The sequence below is a fragment of the Etheostoma cragini genome, chromosome 11 (assembly GCF_013103735.1).
Source record: "Etheostoma cragini isolate CJK2018 chromosome 11, CSU_Ecrag_1.0, whole genome shotgun sequence".
In the NCBI taxonomy this organism is placed as follows: domain Eukaryota; kingdom Metazoa; phylum Chordata; class Actinopteri; order Perciformes; family Percidae; genus Etheostoma; species Etheostoma cragini.
The window spans coordinates 22,138,960-22,165,203 of NC_048417.1; the positions used below are offsets into that span (position 1 = coordinate 22,138,960).

The 26,244-nt window shown below is 38.0% G+C and overlaps 1 protein-coding gene across 1 annotated transcript in view; it reads left to right on the forward strand.

Annotated features, from left to right (window-relative positions):
• pth2ra (parathyroid hormone 2 receptor a) overlaps positions 1–26,244 on the forward strand; it is a 53,487-nt gene that overhangs the window by 5,382 nt on the left and 21,861 nt on the right. The window contains exons 2-9 of the mRNA XM_034886180.1: positions 541–646; positions 2,172–2,282; positions 3,060–3,181; positions 4,860–4,957; positions 9,855–10,038; positions 13,227–13,380; positions 16,533–16,593; positions 21,589–21,655. Coding sequence (XP_034742071.1) covers positions 541–646; positions 2,172–2,282; positions 3,060–3,181; positions 4,860–4,957; positions 9,855–10,038; positions 13,227–13,380; positions 16,533–16,593; positions 21,589–21,655 — 903 coding nt within the window. The remainder of the gene's footprint in view (positions 1–540; positions 647–2,171; positions 2,283–3,059; positions 3,182–4,859; positions 4,958–9,854; positions 10,039–13,226; positions 13,381–16,532; positions 16,594–21,588; positions 21,656–26,244) is intronic.

Consider the following 26,244-nt stretch of genomic DNA (forward strand, 5'->3'; position numbering starts at 1 on the left):
TTTAAAATGAACATGTCATTTGCTCTTTAAAAATTTGCTTTACTTTGCAGCAGGTTCTTTTAGGCTGGTAATGAACCGCAGTTTTCCATCATGTATCACATGATGAAGTATTCTTTACTTCTAAAATGTAAACTATGGGTTCAGTAATATAGTACAAAACTTTAAAAAGGTAAACAAGGAGGGATGACAGCACTAATTACAAATCAAATATTACAATTTACCAAACAATGTTCCTAAAGTTTGAGTTGGTTTGTAATGCTCCTATGGTGCAATATGGGAATCATAACAGTAAAATATACAGAATTTATTATTAAAAATACACACATGTATACGAAAATGTGTGAAAAAATGTTGAAAAAGGTTTCTGCTTCCTACCATAGTTTTAGTTGTCACGCCTTTTCTCCACTTGGTAGCCACAAATGTTGGCCTGGCCCACATCAGATTTAACATGGCAAGATGGCCACGAATGGTAGCCAAAAGATCATTTACACACATTTGCTGCAGGGTGACTGATCTGATTGTGTTTGTTGTGCTCCACAGATGGGGTTTGATGGTTCTCTCTCTGCACAGGAGCAGATGTACATCCTTTATGAAATCAAACTGCAGTGCCACCAGAACCTCTCCAACATTGACCCAGCCTCCACAGGTACACAACTTAAACAAGAAGTTACATTTTCATAATATGCTACACAATTCTGCACATTTAGGGTAAACTGAGTTGTCTTCATATTAGTTGCTTTAGGGCATAAGATTTTTATATTAACAAACATCCATTACATTCAAGCCAATGCCAAATAAGTTGCTAAAAAGCTAGTTAAGCTTCCATTGGAAGCAATCTGTAAAACGGCTGGGACATACAAAAAAACAATCTAAAAGGTGATTGGATGAGCCATTTCACGCCTGTTGTTTTAAACGAACAGTTGCGGCCATCACACATGCCTATACAACGCGCGGAGCTGCCACTAGCTCCTCACTGGGACGAGCAGGTGTGGCGCAGAGGATCACTGATTGTAGACGGGAAACAGGTGGGGGCCATCAGCTGGCTTCAGAAAGGAGAGGGGAAAGAAAACCAAAAAAAACAGGGCAAGACAAAAGAGAATGCAGAGAAAATATACAAAACTCAAAGCCAGCTGGACCTTAACCATGACAAAAACTTCACTTTGAGTTTTTTTTTACATTAATATGCATTCCCCCAGCCTGCCTATGCTCCCTCAATGGCTAGAAATGGCAGTAGGCGTAAACAAAGCCCTGGGTATCCTGCTCTGCCTTTGAGAAAAGAGACATCATGGCTTTCAAACGAGCAAAGTGGCAGTTGGTTAGGGTCCCCCCCTGTCACCCCCCGCCTCACTAAGGCATACATAAAAACATCCAAAAAGCACCATTAAACCTTTACACCACAGCATGGAATTATCACAGTGGTGGCAGCCAGAAGCTAACCAATTTAAACTGTACCCTTTTTGACTGATTCATATTTATTTTCTTGAAAATATTTTCTTGAAAGAATATCAGCGGTGAAGTGGGAATTATGTGACGTGGTTGAAGAGAAAGAGCATTGCTTTTAAACGTTTGACTTTATAATGTTTGTATAGGTACTGCATTCAGTGTGTGGTTAGAGCAGGGAGGAGATGAGGCATCAGAGATGCACATTTATTTCGGGGGCGTCTTCAAGTGGCTCTCACAGTCAGTTTTTTGACTTTGTAAACATTCTGCATAATAAAATCACTGACATCTATTGGTTTCTGTTAATAGGTTTCGTTGGCAAAAGGGCAAAGGCGTTCAAGGGAAATCAGTGTAGAGACCAGATTTAGCACATTGTTAGCTTTTTTTTGGCCAGTTAAGATAATCTTCCTAGTCACGATATAGGGATTTAAACCACGAATTGCCTTTTTTTAAGCTTGAGAACCTGTGGTTGAAAAATCTGACAAAGGTTAAAAAGGCTAAATAAAATCATGTAAAATCAACATGGAATTTAACAGAGTAACACATGTATGAAATAAATGAAATGAAAGGATGAAAGAACAACAGAATAACAAGAAAATTGCTAAATCTTCTCTTGAAAAACAAAATAATTGTGCATCATAGTTTTAATCCCATGTGGACAGGACGAACCATCATCCAGATGACAGTATGTGTTTGTTGACTCTCTCTTACTTCTACTCTTCTCGCTGTAGATGAGGTGTGCCCTCCAGACTGGGACGGTCTTATTTGTTGGCCCCATGGCTCCCCTGGGCTGGTTACCAAGGTTCCCTGCCCAGCTTACATCTATGACTTCAATCACAAAGGTTAACAGGTTTTTTGTTGTTCTTGTTTTGCAGATGTACTGTACTCTGCCATCACCAACACTGAGAACTAGAAGAGTACAAGTATCTTACATCAGGCTGTTTATTCTGTTGATATAAAGCATTTTTCAGAATGAGTTCTTTAAATTGTAATATTCAAACATTGCATTCAACATTGCATTCCTACTGTATATTTTTAATTAAGGTTTTACACTATCACAGGTGTTTTCAATCATTCTGGCTGAGACATGTGCTTAGGGTGAAGATGGGTGGAGCGATGATGGATATTATGTGAGCTCAATGGACTGTCAAATGGATGTCAAAACAGAGAATTTGACTCGATGGCTCCCTTCTGATCAAGTGTCCCAGTAAGCCATGACAGTGTAACACTGAGCCAGCATTAATTCATCAGTCATTTGACTATGTTTTTTTGCTCTGAAATGTCAAATTTCATCTGTGGAAAGGCCAATAGGGTGGATAAAGGTGTAGTTTGCCCCGCCCTAATATGTGCAAACAAGCTATCATGGGAGTCAGGGAAAAATCAACCAAGCACTGTCTGTACATGCCCACACAGTCCTGAAAATACATCTAATCAGCCAAAATAATCAAAGTAATCTAAATTACCATGGGAGTGAAGATCCTTAAACACATCAAGGCTGGTATACATGCCACTTTAACAGACTGGTGGGCCATAGATCCACATGCAATGATTTAAACATGACCACAACTTTTTTTGTGTGTTGTAAATGTCCAAAATCATGTAAAAATATGTGTTTACAGGACATGCTTACAGGAAGTGTGATGTCAATGGTTCCTGGGTGTTTGCGGACCGCTGGAACAAAACATGGACTAACTACACAGAGTGTCTCCACTTCCTACTGCCCACCAATGAGGAAGGGAGAGTAAGTATGACTGTAAAATGGTTAAGCAAGAGCTGATTCGGTTAGCTAGCTACATGGACATGTATAGTCACAGGTTGTTAGCACATGTAGCAGTCAAAGCTGTAAATCTCACAGGACCCTTGGGCAAGCTCATGTGGAGGCTATGACCAATCTGAAAAAGAACAAATCTGACGCAAGGCAACTAATGCAGGGAGTCACATAGTGCAAAGTTGTTTGGTGTTATGGACTAGTCCAGCAAGATATTGAAAAAAAACTGACATTGCGATATTTTTTTCACACTTAAATCAGTGTGAATTATGTTAGATCCATTTTCCACGTTTCCAGCTTTGCGGCTCCAAACCGTAACGTTAGCTGAGACAGATGCCTTTATTGTTTAAGCTAACTACATTAGCTTTAACTTGGCTGGTAGCAGCTTTCTGTGGTGAAAATTGGCTGTGAGATGTTGTGATAATGTTGCATAAACACTTTGCATAAAACACTGTTTACTGCAGCTTCAGTACCCATGGAACAGCATGTGCATCACTGTGTCACCAGCAGCTGCTGCTTACAGTAGTTTTCTACACACGGAGAGCCTCACTTCCCATTGCAAACCCTGTCGGACTAACATCACATACACACGTTGCCCACGTGGCTACCTGTCTTACATGTGAAGGGTCGCCTGGTAACAATCATGTAAAAGGAGAACAGTGAAGCATAACAGTTTACTTTTCTATCAAAAAAGTTTTTGAATTGTGACTGTAGTGCATGTTGACGATGAAACTAAATATCGTAGACGCTAACCTCTAACTCCTCATCACAGGATCCTCATCATTTGAATAGTGTCCGTCCATTTTGAGTCCGTTTTAGTTCTTCTTTTCTAAAATATGTTTTAGGCCAGATGAGTTTAAACTTACATTATTAAATAGGAAGTAAATACTACCGCTATTCAGCAACGAGACAGCTGCCTGTGATTTTCTAAGATAGTAATTTGAACCATGTTTATCAGAACTAGACTTTAGCCTTGGACACTAGTTACATCTGTGCTTGACTTGTTTGGGATTTGACCGCCCGAGGACTTAAGTCACTTGAGATCAAAGAATATGGAGAAGTGGCTGAAGGGGACACTTATCCTCATGCTGATTTGCAATCTTTTAATTTTGATCTGAGAGGAGACATGCATAAAATGACACATAACAAGCCTCAATCTTCAAATCAAAAACATCAAAGAACTCAGAAAAAGTGATTTCTAGAAAGACTACACATATATGTGTATATATATATCTATATATAGCAAAAATGTACATCTCATATTTGACTTAGACTTTAAAAATAATTTAATGACTAACTTTGCCTATAAGCTGGCTGTAGTTTGCTCACAAAATTCCAATCTTGAATAAGCCAACCCATTCATTCATGCAACCACATAACCTTTCTGTTATCTCCTTTGTGAAAATGAAAAGAATCACCAGGGATGGAGCTATAGCCATATTTTGTTCATGCTATCTACCAAATCTTCAGGCTCGTAAGTCAGACCAGTGTTGAAAAGATGAGGTTATGTTAGATTTTTGACCAAAAGCTGCTATTTTTAAACTCCTAATGTTGTCAGTGCAGCATCCTGTTTTTCCCAGCATCTGTCAGCCATGTATGTGTTTCTTCTGCAACTCTATTTTACCTTAAATATTTCTCTCTATGTTCACAGCAAGACTTCTTTGAGCGGCTGTATGTCATGTATACCATTGGCTACGCTGTGTCCTTCAGCTTCCTGCTGGTAGCCATCTTCATCATTGGATACTTCAGGTAAGAGAAGATTTCCTAATATTCAACTTATGTGCTGTCTTTGAAACACACAAACGCACATCAGCGGAACAACTGCAGTATGTCTCCTACCTCTTTACATTTTAACTTGTATCTTGGAAAGTTTCAGTTGCAGGAACCACAAATCAGCATCAATACAGGGGCTGTCTGTTTACATTTAGCCAGAAAAAAGACAAGAATAATCACTCTCTTCCACGCCCATTTGATACCCATAGTTCAGAATACAATGCCAATTAAATAGCTAGAGGACACTATTATCTCACACTGCTGTTTTCTGTCTCTCTATCTTTTGTGAAATAATGCAGACATTGTAGCAAAAAGCACAAGTGTGCAACAATTATTCATCCCCAAATCCCAAGGAATCACATCCATATTGCAAATGCAGGAAATGAATAATTAAGGGTATGGAGTTTTCCATCTGTCAAGAATTTCAATTAGCAATCCCCTTTTAATTAACTGTTACCTGCCCAAAGTTGGTAATTGAACATAGAACAGAGTTTTTCAAAAAGTAAATGGACATTCTTGGCTGGTTATAGGATTTCAGTTTTGCTAAATGAATCTATTGAATCTTGTACGTATCTATACATGATGCAAAATATGTATAAACATATTGATTAAAAACTCAACTGATTGAGAACATGTAGTGAAGTAAATGAACATAACAATGTAATTAAATCAGCAAAACGGATGATACTCAGTTTGTCAAATGTCAGAGTATTTAGATGTCTGTTTGAGATATAATAGAAACAAATAACTATTTTTTACATGCACATGATTAATACAACACCACAATAATTAATAAAAGGTAAATCAATGAAACCACATCCTGCTCTACAATGACCTTTTCCCCCAAGGCGTGAAACTTGTTTAGTAATTAATTCTTGTTGCTGCTGCTGAATTTGCACCTGGCATCCAGTGGAACAAAAGCTTTCTCTAATTTCATGCTAAATACTACATGGCATGTCGCCTTTTTTTCAAGTCTAACCATTTCATAATGTAATGTACTTCTGGTTCACAAGATACAGTAAAGGCAACGTGCAGGGAGGAGCAGTGTTTCTCTGTGACTGCTTACAGCGTTCCATAACAGGAATCAGCAGGGCCGGAAATTAACACCTGACCACCTGCCAAATACGGGTGGATTTTGCAATTTGCGGGTAACACTGTCAATTAGGGCTGCACGATTATGGCACAAATGATAATTCACGATCACGATTCATTTGATCAATATTGTGATCACGATTAATTATCAAGATTATTTCTTGATTTTAACAAAAACATTTTTTTATTGTCACAGAGGCTATTTATAACTGCTTTCATATCCATATTATACTACATTCCTCTTATGTTGAAGTTGTATGTTGTATAGACATACAGCTGCATCACATGTAAATGAAAATTAGGTATTGTGAAATAAATAGCGTGGGATATATATGTATTTTTTTAATGTATCTCTGAGAAAGCTCCTTCACTTATTTTCAACAATAACTGATTAAAAGAGCTAGGGAGAGAAGGGGATTGCAATGGACGTACTCACTGAGAGACGGCTGATCATTACGAATGGGTCCAGTAAGGGTCAAATGAGTCAACACGGGTCAACAGAGTTACACACGTCGTGTGTTTAAAATGTCTGTATTGTCACTGCACTGCATTTTTGTGAACTATGATATTCTGGCCAAGGGTCACATTTCTGGCCCAGGTCCAGCAGCTCCGTCTCACACGCTGTTACTCTACCAACTGAAGTTAGTTGCATTCAATAACTTCTTTTGTGTTCTTCGCAGTGGCGGCTGCAATAGCAGAGTTACCCGCGGAAACACTGGTACAAATACAGGTTTGCCCCTCATATTTAACAATACACAGCTATGTTAATAACAGCTAAAACTGTAGACAGATGTCAAAGGTGTGGACCGGCGCCGCTGTGTGGCGGGGCTGCACTGAGAGTAAGACGAGAGAGAGTAGAGGAGAGATCCAACAAAGACACAGCTTTACAGACGAAATGGGTCATGTAACGCAAAATTAAACCATGTCGATATAAACAACATTGCAGTGGATGCGAGGACATTATGTGCACCATTGCGTCCTAGAGGAAAAATATTATTCGCGCCCTAGAGCCTTGTGAGCTAACAGACACCAACTAGCGCTGACTAGCACTGGTCAGAAATTGATTGACAGCCGGGACCCCCTATTGCATTTTCGTTACTCGCGACAATCCCAGCAGACCTACGTGCAGCCACTGACCAAGCACGACTCAGGGTTAAATTGATTTCTGTGTTTCTGATATGAAGACAAGAAGTGTGTGACTCGAACATCTCACATATACCAAACAAAACAGAAAGACAGAACATGCAAAACATTTCAGACCGGCCATTCAAACTGTATACATTTTAACATCAATGTACACTGTACATTGTACAGTACTGTACACGTTTTTTTTCACTATTATGTCGCTGCAAGTTGCTGCTGTTTAAATCCGTCCGGCTCTCTGCAGCGGGCCAGGCTGCTGCTCCGTTCCCCCCGCGACTGGCGCACGCACACACACAATTACACATCATGGCTGCTGGCAAAAACGCTTATGAGATTTACAGGAGTAATATAACTGAGGACAGCTACATTATTGTAGGTGCAATGATAAGTTAAAGTCCAATAAGTAATACTTTAATAATACTAGTAATAATACTTTATCAAACCGTGTGAATGTGTATCCCAGCCCACGTTAGTACATTTTCAGACTAGGATGCTGTATGTTTTGCTGGTAAATGTAAGATGTTCGAGTCACACACGTCTTGTCTTCAAATCAGAATCAAAGAAATGAATTTGTCCCGTTCTCACTCCCGCTTGGTCAGTGGCTGCACCTGGGACTGCTGGGATTGCAGGCTCATAGAGACACAGCAATTCCTGTTTTTCACATTTATGAGGCCATAAAAAAACTGGTTGTTACAAAATGACCAGTGGCAGGTGGATAACATCCCAAAGCATAACTGCAGGCCCTGGGGATCAGAAAAGCAACAAGAGAACACTACTTTCATTTCCAGAGCTGGGGTCTGATTAAAACAATTCTTCTGTAAAGATTTGACCGGAAATTGTCTGTATTGTGTAAGATTTGAGCATTTAAAATCAGCTTTATTTTAAATATTGTATGTAACACTGTATGTAATTGTATGTATGAGCACCAAATTTTGCGGTTAGGCTGTGTACAGTGGCTCCATAAATACTGTGGCTTAACCACTTTTTATGTGCGTTACTGGATTAAAAAGTAAAATCCTTCATGTGAAAGATAAGTAAAGCTGATGTATATTTCTAATGTAAAATACTTAAGAGATTATGAACATAAAAACATTGATGTAAAGCAAAGCATTACTTCCTTCTCCCAGCAACTAAAAAAGAAGACAATTTCTCTTCATGCACCACAAACAGCCTTATTCTTCCAGCGGTCCAAAGCTCCTATGCTAACACTCCCAGTCCCGGCAGCATGGCTAACTGAGCTAACTATAGTGCGCTCACTCACTCAATCACAGAGTCGAGGCAGAGCAGCTGCAGGACATCAAAGGAAAAACCCTCATCTCCATAAAATATGATCCAGTTTCACCAAAATCAGAGGCAGATTCAATCAGAGTGGGAATGACAAAGAAGCCCCCTCCCTATTTCTAGTAAGTGTAGCATCAAAATGATTTTGAAGCTATTATTTAAAGTAAAATTGTTACACAATATTGCTTACAGTGGGGCTCGGAAGTGTGGGCACCCCAGGAAAGAAATTGTATTAATGTGCATAAAGAAGCCAAGAAAAGATGGAAAAAGCTCTAAAAGGCATCAAATGACAGATTAGACATTCGTATAATATGTCACAAAAAGTTAGATTTTATTTCCATCATTTACACTTTCAAAATAACAGAAAACCAAAAATGGCATCTGCAAAAGTTTGGACAGCCTGCAGAGTTTCTAGCATGCACTGCCCCCTTTGGAAAGCTGAGACCTGACAGCGTCATGGATTGTTCTCAATCATCGTCTGGAAAGACCAGGTGATGGCAATCTTAAGGTTTTAAAGGCCCAGACTCATCTGACCCCCCCCCAACAATCAGCACCATGGCTTCTTCTAAGCAGTTGTCTAGAAAACTGAAACTGAAAATAGTTGATACTCACAAAGCAGGAGAAGGCTATAAGAAGATAGCAAAGCGTTTTCAGATAACAATATCCTCTGTTCAGAATGAAATTAGGAAATGGCCGTCATCAGGAACAGTGGAAGTTAAAGCAAGACCTGAACTGAAATAAATGGGATTTATGTGCCATCTACAAATACAGCATGTCTTAGTTGTTTGTATTGCATCTCAGGCTACGTTTACATGTGGACAGCTATTTTCATAAAGGGACATTTCAACCTCTCTGTTTTAAAAAATGACATTGTGCAAAGCTGTCAGTTTTCATAAAAATGTTTGGTTACACGTACCTGTGTATATATGCTGTCAATGCCATAAAAAGCATGCCGCTGTTTTAAGTTTATCATAAGATTTTCTTGAAAGAATGTGCTATAGACAATTGACTGAAACATATTCCTTTATTTATATAAACTGTTCAAAACAACAGTTGTGTTCTCTTATCAAACGTTAAAGCAAACTCGTATTTTTATCTTTAAAAAAAAGATATTTGAAGCAAATCCTACATCAAAAAAATGAATGTATAGAAACAAAATCTCTTTAAATAAATTACCTGAGCAGACGTAGTGACGTCTATAGTCAAACAAATGTAAACAAAAGTAGATTATGCCGGAGGCTGCTTAAAAATTGCATCAACCGGTTATAATCTTTACGCATTTACAGTATACTGATTTGAAACTATTTCACGATGCATCGTTTGATCTCTAACAGTGAACTATATGTTTTCATGGCAGGCGTCTTCACTGCACTAGAAACTACATCCACATGCACCTGTTTCTGTCCTTCATGTTACGAGGAGTCAGCATCTTTGTGAAGGACAAAGTCGTCCATTCCAGTGCTGGATTGCAGGACTTTGATTCTGCCCTTTTGGACAACTTAAAGACAGTTAGCATGGCACCACTGGACACGTCTCAGTATGTAAGTACCAGTTCTGCTTGTTTGGATGTTTTGTTTTTACAGTACTAACAACTTTGGCTAATAGACCTGAATTAAGAATAAAGTGATAAATGCTTTGGGTGCTCTGACTACATAGTATAATTAAATCACACATAAGTTAATTACTGTAAGGTAATTGAATCCTTCATCTTTGTGTGGGTGTATGGGTACATTTTTATTTCCAGCCCGTCCCTTGGCTACTTAATGGCGTTATAATTAATAAGTACTGTGCTGAGCAGGTCTCCTTACTTTATTATAATCTGGTGAATAAGTTTTACATTTCACTTTGTTCAACAAAATGCTGGCAGCATCACAAATACATTTGCAGACTTTTTACTATTATACAATTTATGCACTTCATTCAGGCAGAATTAAAAATCACAAACTAACTTAAAGGTGCCCTGCCACACATATTTCATTACTTTGTGGTAATGTCTGAAGTTCTACCATGGATCTTGGAAAATGCCTTGGTTACCTTGTTTCAAGCCACTTTAGCGTGGTATAGAAAGCCTGCAGGAAAACTCAGCTTGATTTGTGCCAGTTCTCATTAATATTCAATGAGCTAAGCTGCTTGATTCTGAGGTGACAGAGGAGGTAGCAGTTCATTTTCAGATTCATAACATAACACAAACACATAGGGACCTGACATAAAATGCAAATAAAAAACGGTTTTGTGTGGCCGGGCACCTATTAATATGAGTTTTAAAGTTCCCATTTGGCAAGGCTGTGTAATGTTATTATTAAGACAATTTAGAAATTTGGATATTGATCCAATTGACTTACTCATTTATTCTCCTGCTTGTTGATAACCCTTTTCAAATACTGCATACTTTAATCTATGTGAGCTCTGAGTACTATAGGCATTATATTAGAGTAATCAATTACCTTTCCTGAAAATAAATTCAATTCAATTTTGTTTATAGTATCAGATCATAACAAGAGTAACCTCTGGACACCTTAGGTCTAGAAAAAAATTCTAGGAATTCCCCCCAAGAGCAAGCATTTAGTGTGACAGTGGCTAGGAAAAACTCATTTTAGGAAGAAACGTCGGGCAGACCCAGGTGGTGTCGGACGGGGCCGGTTGGGGGTGTGATGAACAGTGGCAATAATAGTTACATAATAATAATAATAATGGTAATAGTAGAAATTCTAATGCATCAAACCCTACAGTGGTTAAGGTTTAACTCTTAACGTACACCTTTGATAATTGTGTTCCTTAAATTACATGGTAGTATTAAAAAAAAGCATTTTAAAGCAGGAGACAAACTAATTAGACAAAATATCTCATTTTAAAATAACGATTACAATTCAGTGCTGGTCATAAACTTTCAAGGCCAAACGTGTATCTGACCTTCAGTTTACTGTGGCTCAAGCTTCTTTTTTAAAATCCATTTTTGTATAGCTAAAGTGCCTCAAAATAATACTCACTTTCTGTAATTTCATCCAAATGATGAAAGGAACAAGCCTCTGCCATCATGCAGTGCTACATAAAGATAAAATATAAGGCTGCCATGGGTGTGTAATTAAGTTTCTTCTGGCTTGACATCTGCAGGGCTGCATGAGGAGAGGGGAAAGACAACTGTGACTGCTTTGTAGCAACAAACCTTTCATCATTAAAATTCTACAGTGAACAGTTTTTTAACAGAACACCTCCACAATAAATCTTCCCTGATTCCGTAAATCTTCCTTTTCTCAAATGTTCTAAAATGTTGTCCTTTATTATTTTATAAAACGGATTTAATTAATGACCCAGATTTAGAGAGTTTTATGAGTCCGACCGAGCACGGTGATAGCAATCACATTCAGCTTTAGGGGCTTCAGAATGTTGCTTTTGAATGAGTGTTTGAGGGAAATCAAGAGATCTTTAATTGGCATCAAAGGTAAGGATTGCTTGTTTCATTTAGGTGATTTGAGTCATAAATAATTGTTAGGTTACTAGTTAGTAGTTAGTAAATATGCAAACCTGAAAGGAGTTATTTGGATTTGCCCTGGACCGTGTAGTTAAATCCTTGCCCAAGAAAGTCTTTCACAAAATAAAAAACTTAAAAAAAGTGAAAAATTATAGTTTAAATTACATCATTTTAAGGAACTGCTTAGTTAGCAATTGTCATGTAATACTGGCTCTAATGTCACTAGTGTTTCTTGCATTTGCAAAGAGTAACCATTTTATTATCTGCATGCACCTTATCCACATCCCCACTGCATTGGTTCTGTGCCTTTTGAAGTCAATATATTTGGTTATGCTTGTTTCATGGATTATAGTGCAACTATGAAATGTGAACTTAGGCAAAGTCAAGTATAACATGTACATTACAGCTTTGCATATTAATGCATTGCATGCACAAAACACACAAGTCTATGAACTGAACCATTACAATGTAATTTAGCACCAAAAAAATCATTCATATATAATTCGATATATTTCTGTTTTTTTCCGTTCATTTTTTTCACGTTGCATTCATTCTCTGTATGTATTGTTTATATTTTACAAAGGCTGTAACCTGACACTGGCCATATATATATATATATATATATATATATATATATATATATATATATATATATATATATATATATATATATATATATATATATATATATATACAGTGTATATATACATACATACATACATACTGTATGTATTATGCTGTTGTTTTTTTTACACACTGTTACCGTAAAGATACATATGGTTATCAGTCAATACACAAGTTCAGGTACCGAGTTTGGGATTGAGAAGAAAACAATAGAATTGGAACATCTCTAGATATTGTTTGTGGATGACACATTGGAAGGAAATGCAGATATATTTGTTCATTTATTATTATGATTGCACAGCCAAATGTATAATCCCTTTGGCAGCATATTATTAATTAGAGTGATCACAAACAATAGGTGTCAGTTAGTAAAGTAATTAGTAAAATGTGTGGACCAACTTAAAGCAGATGTGATAGCTTTTATTGACAGCTGTGTACTTTTCCTTACCTTATTTATGTGCAAATTTATACAGCAAGGTGCTGCAAAATGTGATTAGATCATCTACTTGCTTAGAGGCACCCATGGTGTCTAAGAACAGTTTGTACTGTGATCTCCACAATCACAGACAGACAGACAGACACAAAATAAACAGGCACAAATAGGATGTGATGAAAGTGTTCATATTTTGTCTTTAGGTTGGCTGCAAGGTGACAGTGCTGCTTTTCATCTACTTTCTGGCCACCAACTACTACTGGATCCTGGTAGAAGGCCTGTACCTACACAGTCTCATCTTCATGGCCTTTCGATCAGACTCCAAATACCTCTGGGGCTTTACCCTCATCGGATGGGGTAAGCAGAGACAATGCTAAATTGTCATACAACACCTATGCCATGTTGAAGCAGGACTCAAGCATCCTTTCAAAACAATCCTCGAAACGTAACCAATCCTAAAAGCTTCAGCTAATACAGAGCTCAAACTTGCAATATAGTCACATTTGCCGTATCACCACTATGAATAAGTATGCAGACAATGCCATGATAATATATACTCTATACAATGCATCATCCTTTTCTGCACCAAACCACGTTTTAGGGAAAAAGTATTACATAGCAGTTAACAGCTTTCCAGCCCTCATTTATAAATAGCCCCTCATTAATAGTGTCTGCTCATGTTTGATGCAAATGTAGGATAAATGAAATGCCTTCCAAAGAAAGTGCTACACTTGCATTTTGGAAGGAAATGAGTTACCTGGGGATACTAATTTAATAACTCAAACATAACACGTCATTAATTAACAGTAAATTAAAAAAAGATGGGAGTTTTGGAACAAACATATTCATTATGAAACAGAATTTCCGAATTCTACTTTGTGTGTACTTTTTTGAACACCAAGTATGTGACAATGTACAGACAAGAACTGTAGATGAAAGGTTTTTGTCTTTCTTTGAAGGGAAAAAAGGGCCCCGGCATCAGATTTCTGTCTTACCTGTGTCTGCTTTTTTGGGTATACTTTATGCACACCTTGTCAATGTTTAAATGGCTGTATACATATTACACTGGGCTGTATTTACACATCTGAAAATGCTCTATGATTTAAATGGTTACTTTGCATTTCTGTATTTTCGATAACTTCTCTAAATGTGTGATGATTGGAAACATTGATCATTTTAGAAGAACACTGGAAAAAGCAGTGTTCTGTTAATCAGACTCAAACACATCAGTCACACAGCACATAAATATAAAATATAAATGAAATACTAGGATACAATATACATATATACAATATAAATGAAATAATACTAATAGGAATAAAAAAATTACAACAAATATTTGAATATATACAGGATGGGAAAACAAAATGTGCAACTGCTTAAATAGTATGCTAGAATGTAAATAAACCAATTGTGCAGGTTGCAATGAGTGCAGTATTGTGGTGTCTCAGAGTTATCTATTACCCGGTGATACCCAGTGACGTGTTAAAAAGTTGTATTGCCTTTTGGCAATTAAATATTGGTCCTAGACCTGCCTACTCGTTTTGTTTTAATGAATTATATGCTAATGGCCAGTGGGGTTGAATTTACCTACAGGAAGAACACGAATACAGAGCTGATTCTGTGACTTGTCAGTAGGTCATTTAGTCACAATTTAGTATGATTAAATGGATTTACAGTCTTTCACACACACACTTCTTGTGAGCCATTGGCAGAATTGTGTGGCATGTCAACCATACAAGTGCCTGTGCACAGCTACCAACAAAAAACTCCTAAAAACATTTATCAGTCAATCCTTTTTACCCCGCTGATATCTTCTCACATCCATGAGAGAGGATGTCTTTCAAGTCAGGTCTAAAATCAGCTCGTTTCTCTCTGGCAACCTAAAAAACAGATTATTATCACAGCACACATGTTGTGCTAATTTAGCTTGATAGAGTGAATTTGTCTGGAGATAAAAGGGGACTCATTTTCTAGCTGGTGAAGACTTGTCTGATAGATTTCACTATAATGCGCACACAACGATTAATAAACGCACCCTAAACAATGTTACAGTAATATGGACATGTAGAAAAGTTGTCCTTTTCAAACACTATAATTGATTTGTTTCTGTTGACAGGGATGTCAGTAACCCAAAAGAAAACAATTCCATAACTCGGATGCCAAATGTAATTCTCTATCTGGTAAAATTAATGAAAATGCTTTTATCATCAGTAGCGTCCATCAGTTTCCCATTGACAAAGAACACAACCCCTTGATGTTCCTGTGCTGTGCTCAGTGTAATATTATGGTTATTATAGCTGTCCTGCACGCTCCTCTACTTACACTCCCACAAGGCTCTCTCAGCCTCTCTTTTTAATTTTTTTCAGTTTTAGGTGCAGATAAGATGCTGCATCCTTTTAAAATCTGACAGGGTAACACTTATCATCCAGTTAAAGCTCCACAGAATAACCATGGTCAGGGCATTATAGAGGGAAGAGACATTTCTTCTAGAAGAGAGGTCAATCTTGCACAACCACTAATAAAATCCTATGCAATACTTCTGTTTAAGATTGTAGATGTATTTATGATGCCACACAAGTCATTTCAAATGCATTATCACATTCTCTGGTGAAATGTAAAATTGAGCAAGCTACCATGCAGGACCCCTCTGTTGGTGAGGGTTGGTTAGTCTTACAACAGTAGCATCAGAATGTGTGCATGGTTAGTCTTACTGCTGAAGATAAAAGAAACAAATTCTGTCACTTTTAATTTCTGCACTTATTTGGAATTGTAAATCTGTTCAAGTCTCAATAGTTTTTGTAGTGGGTCACACTCCATTTTCTTGGCTCTCACAATTCTCCATGCTGCCTTTTTCCCTCCACAAGATTATTTCAATCTTTGCTAGTAGAGTTCTATCTATAATACCATTTCAATGCGAATTAGTTAAATTGCCCAAGGGCCCCATTTGTTTTGGCTTCTAGAAGTGCATAGTAGGTTGTACAGTAAAGTGCAACACACAGTTGCCACGTCATGTAGCAATGTGTCACTTTTACACCAGAAGAACACACCAGATATGCACAAATGTGCGGTTCTGGAGCATAAAAGATGTGATATCGCTGCTTTTCTTAAAATGTGACACACGTCAACACTGGTGGATAGGACAGAGGTTTGTCATGAAGCGTTACAGAGCGATAACAATGGGCTGGTTATTGACCAAAATACCCAGTACCGAGTAGTATTGAAAGCTCTCCAGTTAATTGATACCTCCTGATATGATACCTGTTCAGCATTCAAATACTCAATTGGGATCAGTATTCCTTTTAGAGTACTGGTGTTGGTACTGTGTGTAATACTTTAGATGTTACCCATCCCTAGCCATGCCACAATAGGCCTCCAGATTAGGCGGGATTACATAGAAAACAATGGGTGCGATCAGAGTGAGGGTTTGTGTGCAACTGTCTCTAGTTTGTGTTTTGAAATCATGTGGAAAGCACAGCTTATAGTTTGTTTTTTGGTGTTAATTTCAGGTGTTCCAGCGATTTTTGTGGCACTGTGGGCAATTGTCAGGGCAACACTAGCAGATGCAAGGTAAGAGAGCAAGTCCTACTTTCAAAATGTCTTTTATACCTCCAAAATTGGAAGACAAAAGCTTTAATATAAAAAGATGCACAAAGACTCTGTATGATTGTTGGTCAATTGTGGTAACGTATTTCAAGGCTTTACTCAACAACAACAAAAAAACAGGGCATACCAAAAGGATCCACAAATGCCAAAAACTAAGTCCAAAATCCAAACACCAAAAATCCAAAAAGGCCAAAGAGGGAAAAAAGAATGTCAAAAAAAAAAAGGACCAATGACCAAAAGAACAGATACCTGGGAAACACGGCGACTGGAACAAACACTGGCATGAGAAACAAACAAACTGACCGGAACGGGAAAACACACAAAACGATCGGACAAGAGAAAAGGGGAGCACAGACACTAAATACACTGGGTAGTGAGAGAACGAGAGGCAGCTGACAAAAGGGCTGGGATACAGGTGGAAGACATCAGGTAATCACAGGGCTGGGACAACACAGGAAGTAAAAATAAAGACAAGACAACCCAACCCAGAAAACCAGACTATCAAAATAAAACAGAACATACAGACACTCACAAGGGAACACAAGACAAAAACTATAACACAAGACCAGGGAGAAAAGACGGAGAAACACAGAAAACAAAAAATGCAGAAAAAGAAGCAGGAACAAAACTGAATATATTCAGTATATTTTTAATATATGAAAAGAAATAGTCCCATAATAACTGGAACTTTCCTTTCACATTATTTTCCTGGCAATAAAATATTTATAGGATGCAGTCCAATCTGTGAGCCCCGGCGTGGATGTGCTCCTCCAGTTCCTCAATATCAGCCTCGCTGCAGTGATCAGGCCCGCGGTTATTAGCGCTTAATGTCCTTTGTTGACTCTTTGTGGTAAAAGTGTGCTATCTCCTAGGAGAAAGAACAGTGGAGGATCTGGTTGTCTCAACCATCTCCCAGTTTCCTTAATACTTCTTTCCAGAAAGGTAACACCACAGGACATTCCCAAAAGGCATGCAAAAATGTACCATTATCTCCCTATTGCCAACACCTTTTGTCTTCTACTAAGCCCATTCTGAAAAGCTTCATAGGAGCATAGTAGTATCTATGTATGATTTTGTAATGAGTACATTTGCTTCTAATATCCCTAGTGGCCCAGACAACCTTGGAAATGTAATGTTATGTTACGTAATTTCTCTTTACCTATTTCACACTGTAAATCTCTTTGCCATATTAATCTAAGATAGTCAGTGTTCACACTTTGTAATTCCATTATATTTTTGTATAATGTTGAAGCACTATGCATTTTACTTGACAAATCAAAAATGTTTTGCAACATATCAGATTCCTCTATATATTCTGTTTAGTGGGAACACACTTCGCACACTGCTCATTAGTTGTAAATATTTCCAAAATTCACCCTTTCCCTCCAAACAAAATTGATCCACTAGCTGCTGATATGACATAAAAACTGCATCCTTATATATATATATCACCAATCACACATACCGTTCCTCTGTGGTGCTATCACCATCTTAATAGTATTCATTTTTTCTCCACAGGGGGAGATTAACTATCTTCCATCTCTCCAGATCATTTTTCATCTCTTAGAGTAATGACATTACATTTTTTTTTTATAATCTGACAGATCAGAAGTTAACTTTAATCCTAGGCATTCCATCCCCACTGGGATCCATCTAAATTGAAAGTTAGAGGTCTCTGACTGAGAGCAAGACCTAGATCTAGGCATCACTTCCGATTTCTGCCAATTACATTCATATGCAGATATTTGAGAAAAGGTTTCAATCTTGCTTTCATTGCTTTCCAACAGGTGGCATCGGAGTGCCACCGACACCCCCCCTCGATGAAACACAGGGCCGGCTTTGTTTATCGTTCCAAGTAAAGAAACTTATACCTCCCCACTTCGAACGTGTACATTTACCTATTTACTGTTCCCCACAGGTCAGTACTGACACATTCTCTCCTACCATGATACTAGTCTTTGTTGTTTCAACACATCCTTAGGTCTCGCAGAGCCGGTAGCCTGTGTCCGTCATTGGGCAGCCTGCCGACAGTCTCTTTATTTCCAGAAATGCCAATGCTTTGCGGTGAGGTGTGTCCAAACCTTTGGCCTGTACTGTAGTTTCTTCTTCTTGTTCGTTGCTGTCCTGTATGTCCGCCATGTTGTTAGCGGTACGTTGCAGCATTCAAGGAGGCCGTTGACTTTGCCCTGTCGCCATCTAAAACTTATCTGTGTTACACAGTGTACACAAGTTCTCAATCACACTTTTATCACTTTAGAGTAATTACGAGGTTTGGGTTATTCTGCTGGGAGCTGCGTTCTAGGCGGCCATGTTCTTCAGCGTGCTCACGTGACTCCCATTGCAACATTATAAATCAAATATATTAATAAAAACAGGAAATGTATGAATGAAAATGGGTATAGTTTAATATAATACATATAGGCCTGTATACAGATAAGTAAAGAAAACTTAAAATAAAAAAATATGAATATAAAAAAGTGAGTGTGTAAACTGAAACATTTTCAAGGTATTTCAAGGTATTTGTATTTTGTGTAGGTGTGTACAACAACAACAGATGTTGTACAGATACACAAGACAGACACCAATTAAATAAGACAGCTACACCAGTAATCCCATAAGGGTGACTAGTATCGCAAAGCACGGAACAGTGTATGTGCAGAGATCAGCATTCTGCAAATGGCCAGTGCAGCATTAGACAAAGAGTATAGTCTTTGTGTTGGTTTTATTCCATTGGATGTCCTTGTCACAGCAGCGCACAAATCTTACTGCTGTGTTAGCATATTACTGTATTTCACCCTATGTAAGTTTATTGCCATTAGTCATGCTTTCAAAACCTTCATGTGTGTTTGTAATGTTTGTGTAGTAGGAGCACAGTCTGTTCTCATCAGGAAGCCAGGTCTGCCTGCGCCAGCCTGTCTTGACAGCAAGGCTGTGCTCACTAAGTCCGTACATAGTCAAGGATTTTCCTTGGCTTTGGATCAGTCACGGTGCTCTGGTATTCTGCCATTGTGTATTCTCTTAGTAGGGCCAAACTGTTTTTTAATTTGCTCAGTTGTTTTTCTTGCGCCTCAATATATCGCCAACTCTGAGGATTTTTGCATTTCTAAGCTGTAATTAACTTAAGTTTAGCTGTTCACCAAATACAGGCTTTTTCTAATCTATAATGCAAACAAAGATATCACTAGCCCATAAACACAAATGCTTACCTAAATCATGAACCCAAACATCTCAGCACTGAATGAAAATTTTTTTTTAACATGGACCCTATTTTCCTATGTTTATGTGTCTAAGTGACTGATGGGAACAACAATCTTTGACATTGGTCCAGTATTAAGCGAGATTGCTCCAGTCGACATTAGCAAAAAAAATACAATGTAAGTTAATGGGGCAAATTTCCAGCTTGTATTTACCTTCACAAAAGTCCTCGTTTTGGCACTGACAGGCTCATTTTGTTAGAGTCTGAAAATATTGACGAAACAGCCATAATGGAAATTAGGGCTGCACGATTATGGCCAAAATGATAATCACGATTATTTTGATAAAAATTTTGATCGCGATTATTCTCACGATTATTTGTTGATTTGAACCAAAACAAATTTTATCATTACATAGGCTGTTTATAACTGCAAGAGGGAGTGTGAGGGACGCTACTCACAGAGAGACGGTTGATTATGAACAGGTCCAGCACGGGTCTAATGGCTGATACAAACGTCCTGTGTGTCGTCACTGCGCTGCATTTTTAAGAACTATGATATTCTCGCAATGGGTCATATCACTGGTCCAGGTCCAGCAGCTCCGTCTCACACGCTGTTACTCTACCAACTGAAGTTAGTTGTGTTCAATAACTTCTTCTGTGTTCTTCGCCCTGTCGGCCTCGATAGCAGTTACCCGCAGAAACACTGGTACAAATACAGGTTTGCCCGTCATACTTAACAATATACAGCTGTGTTAATAAAAAATTAAAACTGTGGACAAATGTCAGAAGTGTGGACAGGCGCTGTGTGGCCGGGCGCGGAGAGTAAGAGGAGAGCGAGTAGAGGAGAGATCCAACACAGGCACGGCTTTACAGACAAAATGGGTCATGTAACGCAAAATTAAACCATATCCATATAAACAGCATTGCAGCGGATGCGAGGACATTAGCACCGGTACGTCCTAGAGGAGCTAACAGCTAACAGACGCTAACTAGCACTGACTAGCACTGATCACTGCTGTCTGAAAAACAACAGACGGGACAAAGTGTTGCGTTTACTGGTAAACTGGTAAACCTTGAGACCGACGTATAACCAACTGCTGTCTGTTGAGTTTTCGTCCCGTTACTCTGTCCTCTGTGGCTGTCTACATCTAGAAACTAAGCTGCACGGAGTGCAGGGAACTACTCTGACTGGCTCATGATCAGACGGCTTTACGGAGCGGAAGATTGGCTTCGCAAAAAACTAGGAGCGTTCTATGAAATGACGCTTAAAAAAAAAAAATCGCAAATTTGATCGTGGAAAGTCAAAATTGTAATCGCGATTAAAATTTTATTAATTGTGCAGCCCTAATAGAAATTATCAAAAGAATGATCAAAATCACAAAAAGGTAACATGGATTGAAAATGTGTAAAACCACAACTTCTAAACATCAGAGGAAAACATAAACATCATTTGAAAAAATATAACATTTCTCTCTTCAGCATTTGCCAAGGCATCCCTCCTGCTGTGTTTTGTCACCCAACTCTATATCCCCTTTATGACTGCCCACGGTCTGCATCTGTTTTCCACATTACCCTCTTCTCTGTCATCTCTGAGTTTTTATTGACAAATCAAAACTTCTGCATCAGTTTAACCAACTTCTAACCTAAAAATTTAATATTTAACCCCCTATATTTTGTCTTTCCCACTGAACAACTTCTATGTACATCTTATTTTTCCTGCTTCTCTAACTTCATCCTCTCCTCTGTATTTGTGTCATCTGCAGGTGTTGGGAGTTAAGTGCTGGTAACTTTAAGTGGATCTACCAGGTTCCCATCCTGACAGCCATTGGGGTAAGAGCATGAGTGGGGAATACAGTTCATTATTGCTCAATGAACTGGATGTGCAACCTTTACTGAGACTGAAGGAAAAATGAACTCCCTTGAACAGTGCCAGTCATCCCAAATAGTGTGTGAGTTAGGGTATAAATCAAAATAAAAGTCCTCTACGCTTGTGACATTACACTAGCATAAATCTTCCTCAATCAAAATCACTTCCTTCACTGTACATTTTTTTGCATTAATGTTACGGATACAAAACCACCATGAAGTCTGATTTCATATACCAGCCAACACAATCATCACTGCAGCTCTCACACAGTAGCTCATATTTGCACATCACACAGAAGGCCAATTACACCACACACGCTATCACACACAATTTCCAACAATGTTTATACTTTCTCACATGTATCAGTAGTGGCTTTCAACAGAACTAACATATCTACAAGATATACACTTATACATGCACTGTATCTCTAAGTAAGCTACTAAGAAGCGAACGGGTGAACTTGTTTCTGGCATGTTTTCTAGTTTAAATATAAACCAATGTCCAGTGCGCTGTATAACTTTGGAATGGGAAATCCACATGCTCATTTACTTAATAATCTACGCCTACAGGGTGCAGACCAGGGTGGAGCCAACTAAAGCCAAACACATCTGAGCATAATTAACCAAAAGGCAGAAAGTAACCTCAGAGTTGGTTGATCATGCAAGTTTTTAATGATCTCCGGGATTGTCCTCAAAAAGAAAGGAGCAACACAGAGAAGAAGTGATGAGGAACTTTGACAAAGAAAAAGAGGAGCAGGGGAGACATCATTAAAAAAAGACTGTCCTCTTAGTCTGTTCCTGGGAGAAATTATGCAGACATGGGTCACATAGTACTTCAAAATTGAAGACAATATTCCTGTTATTCCACATGTATAAACTCACACTACAGTTATTTGAAACTGGATATTGTTAATGTAGAGATTTTGCCTTGTACAGAAGCATCTAATTGACTAAAATATTTTAAATCTACACATGCTCTTTATTTCATCTCCTTTAATTAAAATTCAAATGAGCTTAATGGCATCATTATTTGTTTGCAACAGAATAAATTAATGACCAAACTAAACGAACAATTACACATTTGTTGCTCTGCGTTGAGTCGTCACTTCTGATTAAGTTAAGTTTCTATAAAGCTGTGATTTTAAAAGTCTCCTGCATGTTCTGATGTTACAACATTGCTTTTGCATACCTGGCTGTAATAGATTCTCCTGAAGATACAGAAAAGATTGCCCTGCAGACATGACATCACATGCTATGTTGTAGATTCAATTAAACAATCCTTGTGCACTAATGCAGTGAATTCTTTGTTTTGCCAATACCAGTATCAGAATGGCCTCTGATGCTGCCTTAAAGGCTGGTATCTGTAAGTAAGTGAGTGTATGCACCAATCCAATTTAGTCATTTTGCCCTCCCAAAAAATCTTTTTTAAATTAGTTTGTTCTTTTTCTGGTATGACTGACTGCCAAACTACAGTAGATAATAAAAGGAAGTTTAATGGCATTTGATCTCTTTACTGTATGCATTTATTCATGTATACAAAGGGTAACAATGATAGCAAACATATCACATCCATACAGGCTTAGTAATATACAGTTGATTACATATATATTTGTCAATGCAGTTGTATAACATCTGTATCCGGTATCAACCGATACCAAGATAGCCATGTTAAGGAATCGGAATCAGTATCAGGAAGGAAAAATCTAATTCTTAAACACGTTATCACCCTGGTACTATGGATGACAATGTCGGCCACTCAGTCGGTTTGGTAAAGACTGAAATATCTCAACAAATATTAGATGGACTGCCATGACATGTTGTGCAGACATCCAATAACTCCAGAGGATAAATCCTACTGAACCTTGGGTTGATTGGTATGAAATTGGGTTTAGACATTCATTTCTCTTGTGAGGTTAGCTTCCCATATAGACATCCGGATACAATCCGGGCTGTAGGTGGAAGTAGACAAACCACCAATACTTTGGTTGTATCTTGTTTGTAAAACTGTGTATAAGAATGTAAAATATACAAAGGATTTAACTTTTAAGGAGTTTTTGCAAACTTGTCTGTCCAGCAGATCTTGTGGCACTAGTTATATGTAGAAATTATGGTCATCAAATTAAGGTTATAACTAACAAAACTTCAACTTTCCTCAGCTCCACATCTTTTCTGGACTATGCTCTTAAAAGCAAACTAAACAAAAAAAGGCCTGCGTCAGAACCAATTTTAGACCAGTGCTTTGTCTGTTGTGCCCCCAGCCAGCATCAGCTGGGGTGGCTGTGGCTCAGTTAGTAGAGCGGTTGCCTGCCAATTAGCAGGTCGGTGGGTTGATCCCTGGCCCTGCAGTCCCATGTCAAAGTGTCCTTGGGCAAGACACTAAACCCTGAGTTACCCTCGATGCTACGCCATCAGAGTATGAGTGTTTATCTGATGAGCAGAAGGCAACTTGGACGGCAGCCACGGCCGCAGCATATGAATGTGTGCGAATGGTTACCGTGCTATGTAAAAGTTGTTAAGAGTAGAAAAGTGCTATATAAAAACAGTCCATTTACATTTAGCATGCTGGCGTGGAAATTTAGCTCAAGGCCTGTTGTGTACAGCCTCACAGAGCCGCTAGCGTAGCTGTAGGCTCTTGTTTCTATGTTGTACGTACATTTGGCATTAGCATTTAATTAGGGCAGTTTCTGTACATATACCTTAACATGGAACTGTACAAAAGAGATGTAGACTATAATTATTCATATATGAAACTTTACATATCATTTTGACAATAAATGAATACATTCAAAGCTCACATATAACTCAGTATTCGTAAACCATAAGATGTTCTGTCATTAAACCTATACTTCTAACTATTATTTATAGTTCCAAAAGTTTGAATTTTGGTTTGTAGAAAATGGCTTTTGATTTTAGCAGTATTGCAAAGCCCAAAATACCTGCGTTAAAAGGACACTTTAGTGATTTCAATCCTGCTCCATTATTAACTCTTTACCAAAAATCACATTATAGGGAAAACAGGCTGTAGTAGTTGCAAAACTTGTTTATACAAGGTATATCTTGCAGATTTTCATGCAGCTCTGTGTCATCTTTATGTGGCAGTAGGTGTAGATAACAGTGTTTACTTTCCCTCTGCAGCGTCAGCTCAAAGAGCTCGGAGCAATCCCTGGATGATACGAAACGGAAAGTTAATAACTATATATTGAGTATTTCATTCCTTATATATATATATAAATAAACAGGTTTATACTAATAAGTTTATTTTATGTAAAGTTTGATTGTGCATCAACATTATAGTATCTATAGTACACTCAAAGTTTTTTTCTTGATTGTTGTGTGTGTGGGCCTACAATAAATTTACATTTTGAGGTGCAGTTTGTTGACAAGCTCTTCAAAATAAGATGGCATCTGATTTATTGTACAACATAAACACCTGTCACATACTGTTATAGTTTCAGAAAGTGGAACAGATATCTCAACATCTGTGTGCCAAGTGCATGGTTTGAGTATATCTCATTTACAAAGATGTGATTAGATGGCATTAACAGCCATCACAGTGCTCAATGACCAATATTGTTAGGAAAAGTAATAATATGGAGTTGTGATTTGGTTCACTTTACACATATTTCTAGGTTTTGGTTTGTTGCAGTTATGAAAAAATCATTTGATTCTACAGAATACCACAATAGGTCACGTCAGGGCATGCATACGCATCAAAAGCTTTTGACTATCATTCTCAAAATTAAACTGCTTCTACTTGTAAATATTGTAACAAATCTACATTGGTGGCGTAGGCAGAAATAGTATTTTGGGCGGACCAGTACAACAGTGAGCGGGCCATTTTCAAAAAGACGTAGAAGCTGCAAAAAGGACAAACTGAAAAATAGTTTTTACCTTCCAACATATCCTGCATTACAACTGCAATAGAAGTACTGTCTGCAACATGCTCAACCAACAAAGCTCAGTCTAAAAGGTTTGTACACAACAATAGACAAAAACCTGCCAATTTGAACCTATTCAGAGCAAAACATACTGTATTTGAACTGGCAGAACAAGTAGCCTTAGCTCTTCACAGCACTGTTATAATATTAACCATTTTATGGAAGTGGAAATTAAACATGAACCCAAACAGCAGAGAAGGGGTTTACATACTGCATGACATAGAATAGCCTACATCAGACTGAAATCACACATGGAACATATCCTTTGTGCATTAATAACTGCATTCTTGCTTAAGGACTATAGTCGGATTATGAGCAGCAAATGCGCTAGCAGCAGTAAAAGAAAATCAAAGAATGAAAACTTCCAGCCAAGCGTTTGAATTATGAAAGATATAATGAAAAGTGGCCAGCAAGGCGCTAACTCTTAGACAGTGTATGGAGTCCACGGCAGTGACAGGATCAAAGAAAACTACAAACTGCATCAGTCACAGATAAGTTATCTTCGTATTTAATGTGTGCAAAACACAAACGTCTTAGAGCTAGAAGCCATCATCAGTGTTCACCATTTCTTACTAAATAGGAAGGTTACTAGGTAACAAGAAGCCTGAAACCCGT